Genomic DNA, 22844 nt, shown 5'->3' with positions numbered 1-22844 from the left:
ATAAAATAGCGGCTATTATAGATTTCAGGGAAGGCGCTGTAGAAGGCGCCTCAGCTATAGTACTAAAATGCATGTTAATAAAAAAATCATTTCTAGATATCCCAAGAAATACCGAAAAAGGTCAGAGAAAACTATACCCCAATTTCATGCTCCTACAATTAACTTACGAAATTGTACTGTTGTTTCACGTACACCCTGTATGTCCATTGTCTGATAGCCATCGATGTCAAAATATTACACAACTTGGTTACCTTAGGGTAACAAAGGATTTTCTTCACTGATGCTTTACATTTCCGTTAGGCAAAATAACACTTTTATACAGTGATAATCTGTATGTCAATGTTCCTTAAACAGTAATTTGGCGTATCTATCCACTGAATTGCTGTTCTACACATTTTTTTTTTAAATAAAGTATGAATAATAGCATTTAGGAAATGATTTCATCAAGAATTAATCGCTGCATGATTTTTAAACCTATCATTTATGAGTACGTTCCAGTATTTTATTTCTTTGATCAATACAAAATTGTTTAATGTCATTTCTCTTTAGTGGATTTTACTTTTCCTCTTTTCGAGATTTGAACATTCAGATCTGTTTAGTGTAGATTATGGTTAAAAGTTAACTTTTGTGGTCTACACTAGAATTCCGCACTGGTGACAGCAGTCAAATGTGTTTTTGTACAAAACAAATCCCATAGACGGTTTTGTTGTGGTAATCAACTGAAGACCAATCCTTACACAACTTAGTTATTAAAAACAAATATTGGAAGAGGTTGCGTACCATTCATGTTCGTCTTTTGTTTGATGTGAGCTGGAAAAAAATATTGGTGAGATTTTAATATAAATTTTTATGAAATAAATACTTATAAAGTTCATTATAAACAGTATTTTTTACAGTAATGAGACAAATCAAATCACAGATCTTGTACCTCCCACTGTGGGACTCTACCAGAGATATTCGAAGTAACTAATTACATGTACAGCTTACCAGTAGGACTTTGTTTTTAAACTAACATGGCCTATAGGTGTGCAGCACCTACTAATTTTGCTATACTTCCTTCGTTTCCACATGACGTTTTGTTTCAAGTCCAATTGTGCGGAACAACACAGGACGCTTAGTTGCAAACAGTTCCTAGTATTTTTTTTATTCGAGAAATTGGCTAGGAAAGAAAGCATTAAGGAAACCACATGTCACTTTCTATACACACTTGCAATCTTAACAATTTAAGGCATCGACTGAGCCCTCTGTCCAAGAATGCGCACTTTGACACAGTGGGAGGAGATGGACAAGACTCGTCCACCTCCAAAAAAAAGAACCTTTCCAGGGCTTCTGATATGTAAAGGCCACAATGGTGTGCTTCAGTCTAGACACCTCTTTGACATCATCCTTCTACGCATATACATACACACACACACTCACTCACACATGTATCGATGCCAGGTAGCTAGGCCTAATGAAGGCTCTATACATTTCTATAGTCCGTGTTGCTGAAGTCGAATTGGAAATGAATCAAAAAATTGTGAAATACTTTAGGTTTTTAATATTTTGCGTATATATAGCTATTGACGTCACTGATTCCAGAGCAGAAGCTAACAATTTCAACCAAGTTTTCAATCTGTTGGTTTTCACCTAAGGTGATTCGTAATTTGGAATTACGGTTTGCACAAATTATGGATGATGCAACGAGCTGGTAATAAGTTCCCTATGATTAGCAAGGAAAGCATTTTCTGAGATGATGGAATACGAATAATTGGTGAGAGTCCAAGTAGCCCATGGATGGTATACACACAGAGTTAAAGAAATTGATTTATTAAAAAATTTCTTTAAAAAATCTAAAAATACAGAATTAGTGCCATTGAAATGAAATACTATCTCTTCACCAGTCACTGGAAAGCACTCACGATCTCCTCCACTATTCGGCAGTTTGCGGAGCATCCGACTAAAAATCCCACGAATTAAGTTACCTAATTTCGATGACTATCAGATAAGGTACTCTGAATTTAAAACTGCCCATCATTCATTGTTGAATCTAATACTTAGAGAGCAGAGAGGATACTGAATTTTTAGGATTTTGAATGATTATTTTTTTTTATTTCTTCTTATTCGATATTGTGCCTTTCCGCATCCAGTATATATTGTACAGTGGAGGTAAACTTGTATATGCATTTGATGGAGATATGTGATGATAACGAACAAATAAATTTAAAAATAAAAGTGACCTTCCAACTTTGGCCTTCCTTCCACAAGGAAAATCACCTTAGTAGAACTGATGTAGGCATTATGCATTTTCCAGAATTATGAAGATTACTTTGTCAAGTGGCTATGTCTTGTCTTATTATTTCGAAGTGAAAATGAACCTCGGTCAGTGAAAAGTGACGTTTGAGCGCGTGTGCAAGCTTCCAATACTCCACACAGCTTTCAAGGCTAATGAGTTTCTTTAAAATAAAAATATTCATCTTTTCCGGAATATGCCATTAAAATGTCTCGCCATTAAAATTCGAAAGTGTTCTCCAAACCAGTGACGTCACATGAGGGGGATAACGTCTGTAGAAGATTCTAGAACATTTTATATACTTAAACTCTTGATTCATTCCAATTCGAGAAGGTTTGCGATCGTATACCCTGCTGGAAGACGCTGTCATCGAGAGTTCCAAGTGCTTATAGAGTTCCCCAATGTTTGTATTGAGCAGTTGCTATTGTGGTAGGAAACGGTGGCCTTAAGTGTGGCAAGGAAATGTACCCAGAAGCGTTGCCGACCAACGCCATCTTGAGTGTTTATTTTGCATGAATCATAGCACCATCTTCTCTGTAGATGAGTGTTACGCCCAAGGACTGATCAACAACAGAAGTCGCTCATGAGTGGAAGTACTGACGAGATCACCCACACGAGGAGTCAGGGACTGGCTGAAAGTTATTGCTATGAACTTTAGGCCATCCGATCGGTTGGGGACTTTGAAGAAACGGGTTGAGAAAGAGCGGTTTTTTGCGGTTGATCTCGATGTTGAAGCTGGCAGATGTAGGATTTTTGTTTCTGGGGGATGATGGGGTGGTCAGAAGGAGAAAAAGGGAGAGGTCTTCGTAGGCGAAGACGTACATCTTCGCCGTCGCTAGGATACTATGACTTGTTTGCAGTGGTGTGATATGGTGGGGTACCGTCAGCGGTGTACTATGACGTCAGGTGCGGAGGTTGTACTTTCGAAGCTTCTTGGCCTTCCAGCTGCCTCGTTCAGTTCAATCACTGCTTCCGCCCTGAAACGCTGGGGTTGTAAAGGCACTCCTTCTTCCTCCTCTTCCTGCGTCGTCAGGTACGACCGGAATGCGTTATGCCGATTGTGTTTTTGACACTGATTGTCACAGTGCTCGTCGTCAAGTCGGCGGTCCCGCAGATGGAATGCCGAAGGGGGAGGTGGAGGAGGGGGTAACGGAGGGGATATACTGCCGCTCCGATCTCCGTGCTTGGCACAAGTGTGGTTTTTAACGTCCTGAAAGGTGTTTCCGATTATGTGTATACTGGGCGGACTTTGCTCCTCCTCAATCCGAGGTATCGCGTGACCCCCGTTGGGGTTTTTCCGAAACAGTCCCATGTCCAGATCTGGCACGTAGCATCCGTTTCTCTCGTCATCGTCTTCGACCCATCGAGGCACCTTTCGTCTGGCTGCACCGATCTCGGCCGCCTGAGCGGCTAAGGCAGCTTCTAGACCTGGATCCATATTGCTCAGAGTGTGATCCATCTCTGCTTCTATGGACACCTCCTTGGACCTCCGCATCTTGTACTCCCTCTTCTTCTCGCGACGGTCTTTCACCTTGTTGTAGCACGTGATGATAATGGCGGCACACATTGCCACTACCAGTGCGAAGAAAACCACCAATATGATGATCATGTGCTCAGAGGTCAAGATCATGCCAGCCGTTGTGGCTACAGAAAGAGATAAAAGGAATCGCAATCAGAATGACTCAGTAACATCAATAAACGAAAAAAAAAAAAAAAAAAAAAAAAAAGCAATAACAATATTCTTGTTTAGATTATTTTTCTGACCAAAGCATTTGGCCACCACATTTTTCCAGTAGTGTTCAAATGCTTAGAATAAAAATATAAAATAACAAATTGACCTAACCGGGCGTACCGCCGGGTAAGATTTAAAGTACTGCCTTACAAATGAATTTTTTTTAAAAAAAAGAATACTAAACTTATAGCTATAATACTAACTCCTAATATCTACCAGCATATATTTTCAAATGTTTAAAAATATTTCTCCACCAGCGAGATGACCGCTATGTGGTGATGAACCGTATGGCTTTATTTGTGTGTAGTCTCTAAATAAATAATTCTTAAGAATCTAAGAAGTAAGACACGATTAACTAAGATCTTTGTGACTTGCAGTCAGTTGGCCCTGGTGAGACGTATCAATTACTATTTTCTAGAAATTATCTACGCCTCACCGCAAGCATATTAACGTCACTCTCAATAGAGGTAAAAAGCTCACCCAACTAAAATATCATCAGTTAAACAATTCGCAGGCGCGAGCATCTTCCCACTGAACAACTAAACATGGTAGAATTAAATGAAACTCATTCCATAGATTACGTGTAAATTATGCAGGTGAAATACTGACTCATGCATTGTGGGCGTCGCGTGCCACGGAAGCTTTTGTGATAATGCCTTTAAAGTTTGATTTTAAAATAAGGATGGACAAACGACGCCATTTTCCGGAGTTTGTTGTTCCAATGACTCCGGACCAAGCATCCCTTGCTCACATAACGAGGTGTCCTGTGTCAGCTGGAACTATGACATCATTTGTATCACGGAGACATGGCTGTCCCACAGTGAAGAAGACCTCGCATTCTCTCAACCTACTTGCTTCTCGGGCATTTTTTCCTCCAGGGAACGGACGACTGGTGGTAGTGCAGGCATTCTCTTCAACACAAAATTTCTCACTGACTAGCTCAGCCACTCTAAAAACAGAACTGTTTGAAGCTGCAAGAGCCTCACTCAGCATTCAAGGCCGCAGACTTGACGTGTGCACAGTCTACATCCCCCCCCTCCCACAGTAAAGAACACTTTACAAGAGGTCTCCAACTAGATCAATGCCACCCCAAAGCAATAGGCTCCAGTAGGTTTGACCCTCCAGAATTTTTCCCCTACTAGAGGCACTAACCTGTTAGACCTAATATTTGCAATAGATACCCTCACCGTTGACAGCCAGCTTGAAACAGCCTTCATGTCAGACCATCTACCTAGCCCTCATTCTTCAAATCACTTCCAGGACATCCTGGCAACATCAAGCACCAGTTAAGAAGACAGTGATTAACCCTTCACTCCTCAATCCAGAGAAATGCTGCTTCGCACCATCCATTTTTCTTTGCGAAGCCCTAAACCAATGTCATCCACAGCTTGGGTTGCACTTTTTTACCTGCTGGCGGCAGTCTATTGCTCAAACTGCAGCGTCAAAAACAGTTTCAATCTCCTGTCGGAGCAAAGCATGGTGGACCCAAGAGCTCAGCCTTAAATTTCAGAATAAACAAAGACTACATGCAAAATGGAAAGCAACATCAGACCAACTAGACAGGACTGCATACTCAAGAGCCCCTGCCCAGTTCAATAGAAGCAAATCTAAAGCCATGAAAGCCTACATCGACAACACAATAAAGATCGGGAAGGCACCGTTTAAGGCAAGGCATGAATTCCCTCAACTTAAGCCGATCGAATGGCTAGACTAAATCACAAGATTTTAAGCCAAAACCAGCCCAGTTCAATAGAAGCAAATCTAAAGCCATGAAAGCCTACATCGACAACACAATAAAGATCGGGAAGGCACCGTTTAAGGCAAGGCATGAATTCCCTCAACTTAAGCCGATCGAATGGCTAGACTAAATCACAAGATTTTAAGCCAAAACCAGCGCCAGACCTTAAGAGCATTCACAACAGTTGTCAACGAGATATCCACGCCCACCAACGTCTTGCACCGGATATGATGGGGTCCCACAATTGATTCTTAAGAGCGTTAGTGTTTTCATCATTGATGCACTCCTAGGTATCTTTAATGGAATCCTCACAACGCAAATTTTCCCAACAGCCTGGTACCCCTATATTGTCCAACCAATCGCCAAAACTAAAGGAGCGACTTCATTTTCACAATTCAGGCCAATAATGAAAGCCTCATGTCTCCTCAAAGTCATGGAGAAGTGCCTTCTTCCCATCCTAACCAAACAGGTTCTGCCATATGAATCACCATTCATTCACTATGCCTTGAAACGCAGGTCCATCATTACCAACCTACTGCAAACCACCAACACCATTCTGGGGGCTCTACAAGATACGGCTGAGATGGCAGTTTTTATCTGGATATCCAGCCCCTCCTGCAACTTTGTGAGGAGGGATACCAGATAAAAGGCAATATGACTGGAATTCTTGAAGTCGCTACTTACTACCAGGGTCCTTCACCTGATTGTGAATAAAAAATCTTTCACAAGGAAAGTTTGTGTAGGTGTTCCCCAGGACGGAGTTCAGGGCTCCTCTTTACGGCTACCATCCACCCATTCTTGTGCCAGCAAACAGAATTTATCAGTTATGTAGACGACTTGCAGTTCCTCTATCGGATCAACGGGACCGCCCGACCTGATTCTGTTTCTGAAACCATTATTAACAGCCTTAAGAATCTGATTACATACTTGGCACAGTTTTCTCTTAAGTTAAATCCAAAAATCTGCACAAATTCTCACTCAAATCAAACCCAACGCAACTAAACCTGGAAATCCACGGAACACCCCATCACCTCAGTTACCAAGCACACAGAGATCTCGGCGTTATCTTCGACCCTAAACTCAGTTTCAATCACCATGTTGCAGACATTCACAACAAGTTCTATTTTTATTTATTATTATTATTATAGTCTTTGGTGGCCCCTAGATATTTGTCCAGATCCACCTAATATCACTTACTTCATTATACTTAAACAATCTTGGTAAAGAAAAAAAAAGTTTTAGGTTTGTGTAATGTGAGTTGAGTTTGTTATATACAGGACACCCAGTCACCAGAGAGCAGTCATCACCTAGGATAACTGCTACCTGATGCCCGTCTTTATGAACGTGGTTTTTTTATGCCTCGGAGCCAGCATAAAAAAATAATAATAAATAAATAAATAAAAAAGAGAAAATAATAATAATAAAAGATATATAATTAAAAAATAATTAAAAGTAAATAAAAATATAATAAATAAAAAAAAAATATATATATATATATATATATATATATATATATATATATATATATATATATAAATAATAAATCTCTCCTCCCCGCACAGGCATTCAGGAATCAGTCTCCTACTCCTGTGGGCAGAGGAAAAAAAAAAAAATAAATAGAATGAAAAAAAAGACACCATACTGGCCCACAGTTCCGCACTTAGTTAACTTACATAGTGCCAGCAAACACAACAACAAAAATAAATAAAATAATAATAAATACTAAAAAAAAAAAAAAACACGAAGACCAGGGTGGTTAGGAAAAAAAAAAAAAATTAAAAACCTCTACCCCCTACCCAAATCTCACCCTGGCAATTTATCCCGTACTAGATTAATTTCCACAGTGCCAGCCAGCAAGCCAACAAACAAAAATAACTAAATAAAATTAAATAAAAAACAGGACAAGAATAGGATGGGGGGGAGAAAAAATCTATACAGTGAACAGTTATTAGTTTACAAATATCCAGGCTGATAACCGTCTTTTTTTTAGAAATACAGAAATAGCAAACCTTTGAAAAGCAACAAACTTATTATAATCTGAGAAGTAGTTATTTTCATTTCCATACCTCAAATCACTAATTACATTCTTTAATTCAGCTCTGTAGTTCTCATACAACAAACAATCATATAATACATGGCACCAAGTGTCTTCAACATCACATACACAGTAGGGGTGTGACTTTAAAGCAAAATAATATAATTTACTATTCAAAGAACCATGCCCTGTTACAAAAAAGAAGTCTCCATACTAGGAAAAAAACACTTATTCAGTTTAAAACATGCAAAAGAAATATTTGGAATAAAAAGTCTGGTGACCGCACCAGTAATACTATCCGTCCATCTGGTTTGCCAGATTTCCATTAACTTAGCATATATTCTTTTCTTTTCAACTTTAGGATCAATGTTAAGGTCACATACAATGTTTAATCACGTGAAATTATTATACTGCCTAATATGGTAACAGAAAGCTCTATATATTATAAAAAGATCTAACGGCATGTGGCCTGCTAATACCTGTAGGGCATTTGTTGACACAGTTCTGCAAACCCTCTGAATTGCCAACAGCATTGTTCTTTGCGCAGACTTTAACTTGACTTAAAACTTAATCTTATTCACACAAGTTATAATAAAGATATAAAACTGATCTACGTAACCCCCATTCTGATCTAGAAATCCGTATTACTGCTGCACTAAAATGCTTAATTTTATTCATCAAATAATACAAAAGTTAACCTATCATCTAATAAAACACCTAGATACTTAATTTTCGTAACAAATTTAATTTGCTTACAATTTAGCAAACCTTTTGGTGGTCGATTGATATCAAGGTGACCTTTAACTAACATCATAACTGTTTTTTATTCTGAAACTGTTAATTTATTTACAATATCCCATGATGTTAGACTCTGAAGAACCATTTCAGCCTTCTCTTCAATATCCCTTCTTGAGTTACCAGGCACACAGATAAGCAGATCATCGTAAATGCTATTTTATGGCAAACTGTTTGTCTCAATTTAAGTCATTGGTTCAGAACCAAATTCCAGAATAGGGGACCTAACATTGATCCCCGTGGGCATCCCCTAGACACTAATTTCCTGTAAGTTAAATGCTGTGCCCTTACAATTATCTGCCTTGAAGTTAAATAGCTTATTACAACCCGGTATATTTTCCCTGGACAATGAAACTGTCTTAACGAGTAGAGTACCCTCGTACCAGACTTAATCAAAAGCTCCTGCAAAGTCAATGAACAGAGCAAGAACATATTTACTATCCGCATTTTTAACGTAAAGCACCAAATCATTAATCGCGTACTCAGTAAATTTGGATTTTCTAAAACCATACTGAAATGGCAACTCAATGTGGTGTAAATTCATAGTCACTTAATCCTGGAAAATCAATCTCTCAAACAACTTGCCTAGGTTAGGTAACAGCGATATTGGTCGAAAGCTCTTGGGGCTTGTTTTTTCTTTACCTGGTTTTTGCAACAATTTCAGAAGGGCACATTTACAGAAAACAGGAAATGTGCCTTCCAATAAACATATGTTATACATATTAAGCAGAACTGGAGGATATAGCTCTAATAACTTACTGATACTGTTGTTCTCAATTAAATCAATCCCCGGAGTTTTATCAACTCTTCTGTTGTAAAAAGAGAGATATTCTCATTGTTGATATAATCTCTATTATTTTCTTTCATCTCACGCTGTTCAAGAGTATCATTGCATACACAATCCTCAGGAAACAGTTTGTCTATGACAACTTTAATAGTTGTCTCCCAACTAACTGTTTCCCTACCATCTACTATTACTGTGTGGAATACATCTTGTTCTATCTTTTTATTAATAGTCAACTTATACAGTAGTCCCCAAGGGTAGTTACAACAAGGTCTGCAGATCAAGATGGCTTGCCAAACAACACCTCCATGTCACAGAGCCTGAGTACACGCTCCAATACATATACCGGTTTCTGCAACCAGTAATCACCTACGGTTCAGAACTCTGGGCGTCGGCAACGAAAACCACGCTCAAAACCATTGCATCTGGTGAGCACTAGCTTCTTCGGTGGGTCCTCTTCAAGCATAAACTGCCACCACTCACACATACTTCAGATATCACCCAACTTCTAAATTACAGAAAAGTCTCCAAACGGATTTCACCCTCCGCTTGCTCGTGTCAATTAAAATGATAGCGGGTGAAGTCAATACGCCAAGTTTTTGGCAGATGTGCAACTGGAGGATCCCCCCGAAACCCTTAAGAGCCCTCCACTCTCTGCAGTCTGTGGCGTGGAAGCTCAGGATAGGGGATAGATTCCTGCCCATGGAGATACTCCACAACCTAACCTATGCACATAACCTTAAAAAAACCCCGGGATTTTCAAAAATGGGTTCTGAGGAAACCTGATTTATGAGGTTCTATTGTGTAAATACTGAGAACCATTAAAACCACAAAGAATTATTTAAATAAGTGATGTAAATGATGGAAGGCCATATTAAGCAGAACTTTGATTGTAATCAGTGACGTTCTCATGAAAGGCATTTAAATATATCTGCAAAACAAAAATTACAAATATAGTAAGAGCTTCAGACAAATCACTGGTTCTGGTAATATTGTCGTAGTTCAAAATATATTAATGACGGTACCATTATTAGTCATCCGCACAGTAGATGATTCCATAGTGCAGCCATCGTTGGTCTCTTTAGATTTAATCTGAATAGATAGTTCTCTACAGCGGATGTTCCCATCTAACATAATTAATAGTAAATGGATGAAGAATTGACTGAACAACTATGTCCAGATACGTCTGAAAGGACGGACATCCTGCAGAAAACAAATCATAGTTTTCAATACTAACATTCATCAAATTGTATGAACTTAAGATTTGAATGTGTTCCCTCGGTATAAAAATATATTTATTTTGATATTCTCCTGGACAACTTCCTTTCTAGCTCATCTGCTACCCTGGGAGAGATATCTAATGCTTTCTTGTTAAAAGCCTTTCAAGCAGATATACTTTAGACAGTTCCATAAAATAAATAAATAAAAATATCTATTACAGTGGCAATTATCGCAAGTTTGAAACGCAGCTTAATTTCTCCTCTTGTAGGCACATTCATTTGTTGTGTTCATCTCGAATTCGCAAAACATATTTCTCTTCGTCTGGACAACTTAATCATCAAGCTCTAGAAAAGGAAATCGATTTGATGAAAGTACGTGATGAATCGAAGGGCGAATTCTGCAGCTTTTGTACTAAAGGTAATTATATATTAAATATAAAGAAAAACCAGTTTTTAGATAAATCCCAGAAAGTGTTTGATAAATCTCAGTTTTGATTTTATTAGCTAAGATGACAAATTATGCAACTTGGAATGATCCTTGTAATTAAATATATAGCTTAAAAATACCTGGTATCTATGGCTGGCGAAAAAAAAAAAAAAAAACTCTTGCCAGATGTGGTACATAAAGACTGGAGAACCTCACTGATACTGACAGTGAAAATCCCTCGTGTTACATCTTGTTCTAACAGAATAGTTTTCTTGGTAGCTGTTTAACCCAAGTATGGTAATAAAGGCCAACCAAATAATCTGCATTTTTTTTCCATCAGTTTTCGACGAGGGGAATAATGTCTACCCATCTTAGTTTTGCATCGTGCAAGAGGAAAATGTCTAGAGTGAAGACGTACTGCGTCATTTCAAGATGCAAATGCCACTGAATTATGCTCCATTCCAGACTTGGAGTAGACAGAAGGTTGTATATTGCGTTAGATATTGTGTAGATGACATTTTATAGAGGTCTAAAGTGGAACAGAGGATGAAATCTTATTTCGTTCTCCTAAGTGAGCATATTTTATTAAGCATTTTCTATGCTAGGCACGCTACAAGAGGAAAGATGTGAATCTTCAGGGTTTTTTTTCGTTAACAAATTTACTATAACGGAGTCGTTTATGAAAAACTTTCCAAACTAGTTTTGTATAAAGTTCTTATTCTGCAAAACACATGAAAATATTAGAAAATTGCTCTTATATTAACAAGGAATACCTTTAAATTCGAAAGCGAAATCATTGTTGGAATAGTCATGCTGTTTTTATGATGAACACTTCTACGTTTAGCTGTTACTGCCAATTGGTCAGAGTAAACATAGACACGTGGTGTGTGTTAAAACCAACGTGATGCCACGGAATGTTATAACATTCTTGTACTCTCCATCCTCATCATACATGACAATCTCGGAGTATAAAAAGAAAATAGTACTTATTCTACGTTTAGTTTTTCATATTATTTTTTATATTAGGTGCGTTCTAGTTATAAGGTCTCATAAAGTACATAAGACGCAGAGGAGACACTTGCCTCACTTTTCAACCCAGTCTCCCAGAAGCTGTGCGCGTTTTTCACACCTCTTCTTCCAAGCTGTGAAGGCCGCGGCAAAGCTTTCTTTGGAGGTATGTTCGGCTCATTGGTAAATGGCAAAAGCAGCTGCTTGTCGGATTGGAAATCTGCCACGAAGAGCATCCTTTATCGTTGGGAACAACCAAGTCATGAGATGAAAGGTGAGGCGAGTATAAAGGATGTGGGTTTATCTCAGTGTTTTTTTTTTTTAATTATTTTGCACATTTCTAGAACGATGGGGTGAGACGTTATCCTAATGGAAGCGAATGTCATTCAGTCTGTGTGGACGTTTTTTCTGAAGTTCTAGGAGGAACGTTTTCTTCAGAATTTCTTCGTATGACTTTCTTGTCACTGTAGTGCCCTTCAGTACCCGATGTGTAAGGATTATTCCACCAATATCCCAAAAAACAGCAACTATCATTTTCTCTACACTTGCAGCAACATGAAACTTTTTGAGCGGTGGTGAATCAATGTGCTTCCAGTGGGCAGACTGATGTTTCATTTCTGAATTGAATAGACCCATATCTTCCCATCATGATATTCAAGGAAAACCAAAGATCCATTCACTGCAGCATTTCAAGTGAGCATTGCTTTACAGAAGTCGACACGATTGTCTTTTTGTTCTTGAGAAAGCTACCTTGTAACCCACTGAGCTGAAAAATTTCTAATTGTGAGATCTTAATGGAGAATGATATGGTTCTTGATGAGTGAAGGACGCCATTTTAAGTATTATAAACAGTATACTGTTTAGGTCGCTGCAATCAACGTGACATACTGCACTGTGCTGCCATCTTTTGAAAATATTTAGAATTAATTGGCAGTTAGACTAAACGCAGTCCTGTGCGTATACTTCAATTATTTTGTGAGAAATAAACCTGGATGGATATCTTATAACTTGAAGAAAACTCGTATATTTAACTGCTACCGATGAGATTTATACTCAGTAAATAATTCTTTAAGAACACCATCCTAGTATTGGATAGGGAATCCCATCCGGAAAGCGATTCGCCTTGATGTGAATTCCACGAGATTATGATAACATTCCCCTGGTATAGCTAGATTAAATAATGCTCTTCACGAGGAACTGTTTACTTGATGTCTCTTCTGACCTTATCCAACAAATGTTCTATTGGGTTTAACCCAACGACCTGCAGTCAGGGACATAAGGAGAGGTAACTGTCAGCTTCTAGAACCACTCCTGCAGAATGCATTCCCAGACGGCCCAACATATTATCATATCCTGGTTGCTGAGGTAAAGAGAAACCACGGTGGAATACACCTGATTTGTATTCGTGATGGTATTGGAATAACTAAGGCTTATAACTTTATCTGTTTGCAAGTACGTGCTATGGCTGGTTTTGGCGGAAACTTAGGGTCCTAGATATTAGGGGTCCAAAATTACTATATGAAAAGTAAAGTATGGTATGGTATGATTGTGACATCAAGACTACATCGGCACAATCGTAAGGAAGTATGATTGTGACGTCTGCAACGCCTACCGCCCGCTAGCATGTAACAAATCAACTCTCGGGACGGATTTATATTTGAACCTCTTAGAGAGATTTGTCGAGCATTCCAAATATCATTAAAACCGGACTAATAGAAATGCTACAATTATTATTTCTTTGTCCGTCCGTCTGCATGTAATAACTCTTCCCAGTGGATGGAGTTCAAAGAAATTTTATATTTTGAACAGTAAGAAAGATTTGTCGATCCTTCCTGTTTCATTAAAATCACATCAATAGAATTCCGGCGATTATTATTATTTTCTTATTTTGGAATATATATCACATGGGCTATCCATATACTGTAGCATTGGATATTATGCTTGCTGACATGCGCAGAAACGAAATGCTCTGCACACATTATTATTATTTTATTTTGTAGCAAGTGCAAACCCCAGCAATTGATTTTTTCTGAACAGCATAATTATTCGCATTTTAATCGATGCATTTTAGCTGCAGCTGGAATCTAATGCATCCTTTTAAGGAGCAGAACATGTTTGTTAAATAGATTGCTCGTAACCCACCTCATGATGGTGGCGCGGCTTCCCCCTAACCCCTTCCCTCAAGAGTAAAGTCCGCAACGAAAACGCTGCGGAGTTTAGTCTACTCGCGTCCCTAGCCCTATCAAATTTTCATGTATCCCTCGTCGCGAAGGACGGTTTGCCTGTTGTCAGGGGAAAACCGGAGTCAATCCCGGTGAAAAACCTCACAACCACGGTTTGAGACCGCCAAGCTGAATGCCCCTGGGAAAATTCCCATAAGGGTAGCAGCTGGAATCGAACCGCGATCAGCTATTCAGCAAGCCGGCAACGTTGCCACAAGGCTACCGTGATCCCGTATGCTATCGCTTTAATTTCAGTATTTCACATCACATTTTCCACCAGTCGCGTGGGTAGGTGTGACCTGATTGCTAAACTTCCGTTACACTTCATTGTTCGGTGCCGCTATAGATGTTGTCACACACAAAAAAAAAAAAAAAATATATATATATATATATATAGAGGCTTAATAGGGATGCACGTTGCTGTAAGAAATTGACAGGCTCCTCGTAAACTAAATTCAATCCCACAACTCACGAATTCCATTGTGTTTTCGTGTGATGAATATTAAAAAAAATTCTACAGTTATAATGGGGAAATAGTGAGTGTGTGTTGTATGTATGTGTATAAAAAAATAAGGGTCATCGATGAAAATAAAATAAAATAATCACCACCCCTATGAAAACTGAATGTGACCCGTTGACCACGTGAGGTACAAGAGTGCGGAGTTAGAAGACCTAGGTAGCATAGATAAGGTGTCAGTGGTTCAGTAGCTAATAAAATTACGAGCGTGATGGGTAAAAGGATTCATCGGACTTGGAAAAGGACAGATTGTGGGTGTTCGAAGAGCTGGTACCTCGATTTCCCAAACGGCTGAACTGGTGGGGTATTCGAGAGCCGCCGAAGTTAAAATGTATCAGGACTGGCGTCAAAATGGCCAAACAACGACCCGACGCAAAACTGCAAAGGTCAGCCAGCGAAAGATTAATGTTAGAGGTGAGCGCTGGGTTCGACGACGCGAACAGGCGCAGCACTGTTGAAGAGTTGACTACCCAATACAACATGGGTCAACCCGGAACAATATGTGGCATGACCATGCGTCGCACATATGGGCTATACCAGCAGACGCCCCCTATGACATCCTCTCCTAACCAAGGTTCATAGGCGTAAAAGACTCGCCTGGCGGAAAGAGCATGCAAGTTGGACGTTAGAAGACTGGAAGGTGTGCTGGTCTGATAAGTCACGTTATTTACTCCACACCGTTGGATGGTCGTGTACGGATTTGGCGTCAACAACTTCATCCATCATGCATGGTATCAAAAGTGCAGCCCGGTGGAGGCGGTTGTATGGTGCGGAGCATGTTTCACTGGCAGGAACTTAGACCCCTGGTGCATGTGGAACAACGTATCCAGTGGTCTCCGCTATCGTCAACTGCTTGCTGACTGTGTACACTCCGCTATGTTACACTTTTTCCTGAATGGCAATGCGCTGAACCATCAGGCACTTGATGTGCAGGAATGGTTTGAGGAACACAGTTCTGACTTCCAGCATATCGATTGGCCTCCGAACTCTCCCGATATCAATCCCATAGAGCACTTGTGGGACACTATGGAAAGGCACATCAGGCGTCTGTATACACCAATCACCTCCATACCTGCATTGTTGACCGCATTACACACAGCTTGGTTGGCTATACCTCCTGAACGCTTCCGACAGCTTGTTAAATCAATGGTACGTCGGATACCTGCTGTACTGAGGGCAAAAGTAGGACCTACGAAAAATAAGTTTCCATATTGAGGAGACCCTAGTGTCAAAACGGTTAGAGTTAGCACTTCAAAGTAATTTTGTATGTTACTGGCGGTATCCAGGGTTTCCCCTATCACTGTGAAAATCTGTGGGTATGTCATTTAGGGTATGGGGAAGCGATTTGTAGAAGTATTTATGTATTTCAAGTATTTATGTTTACTATGCGGGATCCAGGGTTTCCCCTATACGCCGCTATGTCTTCTAACAGCATATAGGCTGACACAAGTAATTATAGACCTGTGAGTTTAACTTCTGTTCCCGGAAAATTAATGGAGGCACTGGTGAAAGAAGCACTGCAGGATCATCTAGACAAGACTTCAGTTATAGCTAGGACACAGCATGGTTTTGTTAAGGGGAAGTCTTGCCTGACCAATTTGATTGGATACTATGATGCAGTCACAAAAGAACTGGATGCAGGGAATAACTTTGATATTATATACTTGGATCTTAGAAAGGCTTTTGATACTGTTGCACATGGAAGACTGCTGCACAAATTGGAGCAGTGTGGCATTGGAGGCAAGTTGCTGCTATGGATAAAGGGGTGGTTGAGGGGGAGAAGACAGAGAGTGGTAATCAATGGACACTGCTCATCGTGGACTAATGTTATTAGTGGAGTCCCTCAGGGTTCAGTATTGGGGCCTTTATTGTTTTCTGTATTTATAAATGATATTGATGATGGTATATCAGGCTTAATGTCCAAGTTTGCAGACGATACAAAGGTTGGCAGGGTTGTCAAGGACACTACTGACACTATGCTGCTGCAACAGGATTTGGAAAGGTTGAGCAGATGGGCTTCGAGGTGGCAAATGAAGTTTAACATTGACAAATGTAAAGTACTACATATGGGAAACAGCAACCCCAGAGCAACGTATCAACTCTGTGGTACTACACTGACAGTGGTAGAGAATGAAAGGGACCTGGGGGTGGTGGTGCAGGCAGATATGAAGTTCTCTGAGCAGTGCAGACGAGCTGCAAGAGTAGCTCATGGTGTATTGTCAATGATATATAGAAATTTTTCTAGCAGGGATAAGGAGGTGATTATTCCCTTGTATAAGGCAATGGTCAGGCCACACCTAGAGTACTGTATACAGGCCTGGAGGCCTCATTTCAGGAAGGATGTAGAGCTGCTGGAACGAGTACAGAGAAGGGCAACTAGATTGGTGAATGGGACAAAGGGGTTCTCTTACGAAGAAAGGCTTAAGTTTTGCAAATTACAGTGTCTGGAAACTAGGCACCAGCGGGGTGATCTGATAGAGGTGTACAAAGCCTTGAATGGTTTGAGCATGCTCAATGCTGATGGGATTCTTCCTCTAGCTCAGAAAAATCACCTGAGAGGGCATAAATTCAAATTGAGGAAAGACAGATGTAGGATAGATGTGCGGAAATTTGCCTTTAGCCAGCGGGTGGTTGGTGGGTGGAACAGACTTCCATCCCTTGTCGTGGAAGTTGATAGCCTAAATAAGTTTAAGGCTCAGCTGGACAGGTATTTCGAACGAACAGAGGGGTGAAGTGGAAGTGGTTATTTTTATTTATTTATGTTACTTTTTTTTTTTTTTTTTTTTTTTTTTTGGCTGATGCTGCATAAGCTTGCTTTCTTGCATCAAATGCCTCTACTAATGCTAATGCTAATATTGCTAAGCCGGCATCTTTAAAAAAAAAAAAAAAAAAAAAAATGTTTCTTTCGAAATAAATGTTTGAACTCTTTACTGTATGTTTATGTTTGTTCTGTTGTATGTTGTAAGCCGGCTCCTGGCATTTTGCAGTCTGAAGGCAGAAGCAATTTCCTTCTGCCCCCAGACTCCCGTCCCTAACCACGAGGAGGTAGCCAGGGACTACTATCATTTTTATAGATGCCAAGGCATCCTAAGTGTTAGGAAGGGTAAAAGAGGGATAACTGATAGAGGAGAAGAAAGAAAGGAAGAAAGTAGAATATAAAAGCGGAGGGCAAAATATGTCCTCCCTACCGGTAAACTAAGTTACGTATCCTAAACTCCAAAAGCCCTCTGACACACTAAACCAATGCCCCAAAATTAATATTATTTTGTTTCATTAACTCCATTTTCACTAAACTCCTGAAACTTAAGGAAAATAGGATAACGTTTACTTTATATATGGTTATACAAAACCAAAATAATACACCTCAAATAACTTTTCTGAGGGAACCCAAAGTCAAAACAACTCTCATAATTATTTAACACAACATAACATAACTTCACAAGTCCCAACATCCACTAGGACATTGAGACTCGCGAAACCCAGCCATGCTATGAAATTTCCTTCAAAAGGATATTCTCTTTAAGGAAAATAAAGAAAATAATACTCCAACAAAATTAATGATAACAGAATAGAATTAATTGTTACAACATATAACAAGACATTATGTAAAGTAAGTTTACATCCAAGCGTTAGTCACACATTACTTTCATAGTTAACTATTATCTACTCAATCAGTAATTGTTGGTCTGTCAAAACTTTTTTTTTTTACAGTATAAGCAACTGGTTTTTTTTTTTTTTTTTTTTTTTTTTTTTTGACAGTATAACCAACTATGAGAATACTATCTAAAGGAACAAGACAAGTCTTCCGACAGTACAACCCTTACTCTCAAAGACAGTTCTCTCTGAGAGAGGGAAAAAACAACACCAAAATAATTTCTAATTGAGATTTATGAAAACTAAATTACAAAGAGTATGTAAGCTGTTGTTCATTAACAATTTTACAAGATTAAAACAAAATTGCAAGTATGGTTTTATCATCCTAGATTTTACCAATGAAACCATTACCTTCTTTAAATAAATATGTTTCTAGACCACTAGTCCAGAAGAAATCATATTCTTTCTCCGCCGAAACACTTTCTCAGCGAAGGAAGAAAAGACACCAAGATTCTCCAGAGTTGAAATTAGCATCGGAAAGTCATTTTTGGAGTATACATTGGTATGAAGTTGAAGAGAAAATCTTAAGTCTGTATACAATGGGCAGTTCAATATAATGTGCTCTACTGTTTCCACCTCACCACAAAGGCAATTAGGGGAGTCAACCAGACCAAGATCAAAAAGCTTAGAATTTATACTGCCGTGGCCTGAAACAAGAAATCCAACATTTAGTCCTAAAGAAAACCAGAGACGACTGGATTGATTGATAAACTCCACAGTTTGAATGAACCCAAATGTTTGTTTACCTTTTGTATCAAGATTCCACTGTTCCTGCCAAGCAATTTTAAACTGAGCTCTTAATCGTGCAATTTCATCTTTCTTAGTTAATGTCAGATCATTTGTAAATTGTTCTACTTGAACTGCAAGACCACGATTTTTATAAAATAACAAAAAACTTTGATAAATTTCAAATTTAATTGGAAGTTTCCCATTTATAACTAATAATGCTGAAGTAGAGACAGTACGGCAAAGACGCGAAATAGCAAGGAGGAAAAAACGCTGTGCCTGCAAGAGATATTTTTCAACCATTTTTGTGGAACATTTGTGTCCCCAGGCCCCAGCAGCGTAACAAACTATGGGAAGAAAAATACATTCATAATACATTCTTAAAACTCTAGGTTTTAAACCCGAAGAACGTTTTATAATTTGAATCAGTTTGCTGGTTATGATCCTAATCTTCTTTAGTATATATTTTGAATGCTGAATAAAATTTAACTTATCATCCAATATAACTCCAAGATATTTATATGAGGTTACAAATCCTATGGAATGATCACATAATTTAATAGTAGGAGGTCTATTTACATCAAGCCGCCCCTTGAACAGCATCTGCTTGGTCTTTGAGACTGAGATCTCAAGTTTGTGCAATTTGCACCAACAGTTAAGATCAGAAAGGGCCTCATTGGCACGTTCCTCCAATTCCTGTCTGGAATTGCCAAGGATTAGAACGACCAAATCATCGGCGTAAGCAATTTTATTTCCATACAGTAGATTTTGTTTAAGCCACCCGTCAAGGACCACGGACCAACAAGTCGGGCCAAGAATGGATCCCTGGGGGCAGCCACGGGTAACCTGTCTCATAACGGAACCAAATCCTGAAGAGACAACAATGTTACGGTTGGTAAAGTAGCTAGTAATTAATTTGTACACTGGAATGGATACCCCAGCCTCCCGGAACCTCGCAAGGACACTTTGCCACCATACATCCAGTGGTCTCCGCTATCGTCAACTGCTTGCTGACTGTGTACACTCCGCTATGTTACACTTTTTCCTGAATGGCAATGCGCTGAACCATCAGGCACTTGATGTGCAGGAATGGTTTGAGGAACACAGTTCTGACTTCCAGCATATCGATTGGCCTCCGAACTCTCCCGATATCAATCCCATAGAGCACTTGTGGGACACTATGGAAAGGCACATCAGGCGTCTGTATACACCAATCACCTCCATACCTGCATTGTTGACCGCATTACACACAGCTTGGTTGGCTATACCTCCTGAACGCTTCCGACAGCTTTTTAAATCAATGGTACGTCGGATACCTGCTGTACTGAGGGCAAAAGTAGGACCTACGAAAAATAAGTTTCCATATTGAGGAGACCCTAGTGTCAAAACGGTTAGAGTTAGCACTTCAAAGTAATTTTGTATGTTACTGGCGGTATCCAGGGTTTCCCCTATCACTGTGAAAATCTGTGGGTATGTCATTTAGGGTATGGGGAAGCGATTTGTAGAAGGGGAAAAAAAAAAAAAGTTAATTTCCGCCACCAGGGGAAAACGGCGCTGCACATATGTAAAAGTTGTCATTTACTTCAAGACACGCTGCTTACGCAAATGACATCCTGTTAGATAAAAGCAGAAAGGCCAACGCCACCGTCAATAACCATTATGGCTCTTTTAGAAAAACTGTTCTATCAGAATAATAGTAATGCTAATGCAGCACTACGTGAATATCGGAAACTTAAAGGTTTGCGTAAAGGATATTTCACGTCAGTGGAGTTTCGAAAACTAATTAAAAGATTTGAAGCGACCGGGCGGGGGAGTTAGGTGTAATTCCAGGCAGGGGACGACACGTATTGGAACGGAGGTAATGGATGAAGTCGTGGTTTCAATGGTAAGGATGCGAAACACTACCAGTCACTAGTGCCAGAGGTGTGTCAAAGGACCCGAACCCTCTTTGGTTTACTGTACGTAAAGTGCTCCCAATAATTTTACGCTGGTTCTCGTACAGGATTCCCGTAGTGCAAGAGCTAAAGTCTTGTGATCAAGAACAACAAACAGACCTTGCTGTACGATTTCTGGTTCGTATGGAACTTGACAACACATGGGCTCGAATGATCTTGTTGTCTGATGAGGCACATTTCACTCTTCATGGGGCTGTAAATGCACAAAACTGCCGAATATGCTCGTCCATCTGCTGTGCATGAAAGACCACTGCAAAGTCCATACGTTACAGTATGGTGTGGATTCACAGCAGAGTTTATAATCGGACCATTTTTCTTTGAAGAGTCTACACCTCATGGTCTCCCTCCCCCGTAAGATGTACGGTTACTAGTGCACGGTACTGTGCTCTTCTAAGAGATCACATTATTTCCACTCTGCAAGAAAGGCAATGCTTGGAGACTGTAGTGTTCATGCAAGATGGTCCTCCCCCACTTCTCCGTTCAACATTCGGAAATTATCGCATCATTTCTAGAGACTTTCCGCAGTTGTGGCCAGCCCGATCAGTAGATCTCAATCCCTGTGATTTCTGGCTATGGGGATAACTGAAAGACAGAGTTTACCGTGGCCGCATACAGACGCTTGTCGATTTGAAAGCAAGCATTAAACAGCATGTAGCCAACATCCCCAATGAGATGCTACGCGAAACTGTGTCGCACGCAGTCCTCCGTTTTCAGAATGTCATCTCAAGTGAAGGAAAGCACATAGAACAGTATCTGTAGATTTCCAAGTTCTGATATTAAAAGTATTCCATCTCATGTTTACATTGCCAAGTTCTCCCCTTGTGGTGGAAATTTGAACTAATTTTTTTTTCTTCTACAGATCGCTTCCCCATACCCACTGATTTTAACAGCGCTATCTAGGGTCTCCTGAATAGGGAAACTTTATTTTATAACCACCCGGTATATATATACACTAAGTGGACAGAAATCATAGGATACCTACCTAGTAACAGGTAAGCTCAACTTTCGCCCGGATAAGGGCAATCACACGGCGAGGCATTGATTCCACTAGTTCACGAAAGCGTTCAAAAGGTATTTCCATTCATGCTGGCTGCACCGCTGTCTATAATTCCGTCGCATTCCTGGGTGGAGGACCCAAAGCTAGAATGGACCTTTCCACAGGGTCCACGTCCGGTGAACGGAGAGGCCATTTCATGGTGTAAAATCTGCGAAATACTCTTCGAACCATGTTCTAGTCAGAACCGCTCTGTGGGGAGGCGCATTGTCCTGCTGGAAGAGTCCTTTGCCCTGTGCACGATGACTGTGAAAGGGATACATATGGTCTGCAAAGATGGTCACATAACCTGGACCACTAAGAGATGCATCAAGACGTACCAGAGATTTCGGCGCCTCCGTACCCAGGTGGGCAGGAGCAGCAGTGCGTAGCACACGCTTCTTGATTAGACCGGGGTTCGAGCCCGTGACCACCAAATACGAGAATGCGGAAAGGTCAGGGAATGTCCCCGGAGCAATATGGCCTTAGTTGCTAATGCTTCTAAAAACCAAATAACAAACAAACAACAAACCAGAGATTTCAACGTGCGCCAGTTGAACACACCCCAGACCATTACCGACTGTCCACCTGCCTGAACAGTTCCTTGTTGACATGACCGGCGAATAGCTTCATGCGGTTTCCGCCAGATACACACCTTCCCGTCCACTCGAAATAGCTGAAAACGGGACTCATCGGACCAGGAGACCCGTTTGCAATCATCCAAGG

The 22844-nt window shown here is 39.9% G+C and overlaps 1 protein-coding gene across 2 annotated transcripts in view; it reads right to left on the bottom strand.

The window, feature by feature from the left end:
- Positions 1 to 940: 940 nt before the first annotated feature.
- LOC150082854 (uncharacterized) overlaps positions 941 to 22844 on the bottom strand; it is a 614617-nt gene continuing 592713 nt past the window's right edge. For both annotated transcript variants that reach the window (XM_090377632.1, XM_090377631.1), the window contains exon 10: positions 941 to 3916. In XM_090377632.1, the coding sequence (XP_090233758.1) occupies positions 3156 to 3916 (761 nt within the window). In that variant the 3' untranslated portion in view covers positions 941 to 3155. The remainder of the gene's footprint in view (positions 3917 to 22844) is intronic.

The sequence above is a fragment of the Mastigoproctus giganteus genome, chromosome 7 (genome assembly GCF_048544385.1).
Source record: "Mastigoproctus giganteus isolate SK-2022 chromosome 7, ASM4854438v1, whole genome shotgun sequence".
Classification (NCBI taxonomy): domain Eukaryota; kingdom Metazoa; phylum Arthropoda; class Arachnida; order Uropygi; family Thelyphonidae; genus Mastigoproctus; species Mastigoproctus giganteus.
The sequence above is the reverse complement of the archived record's forward strand: the minus strand, read 5'-3'. Positions and strand labels throughout refer to the sequence as shown.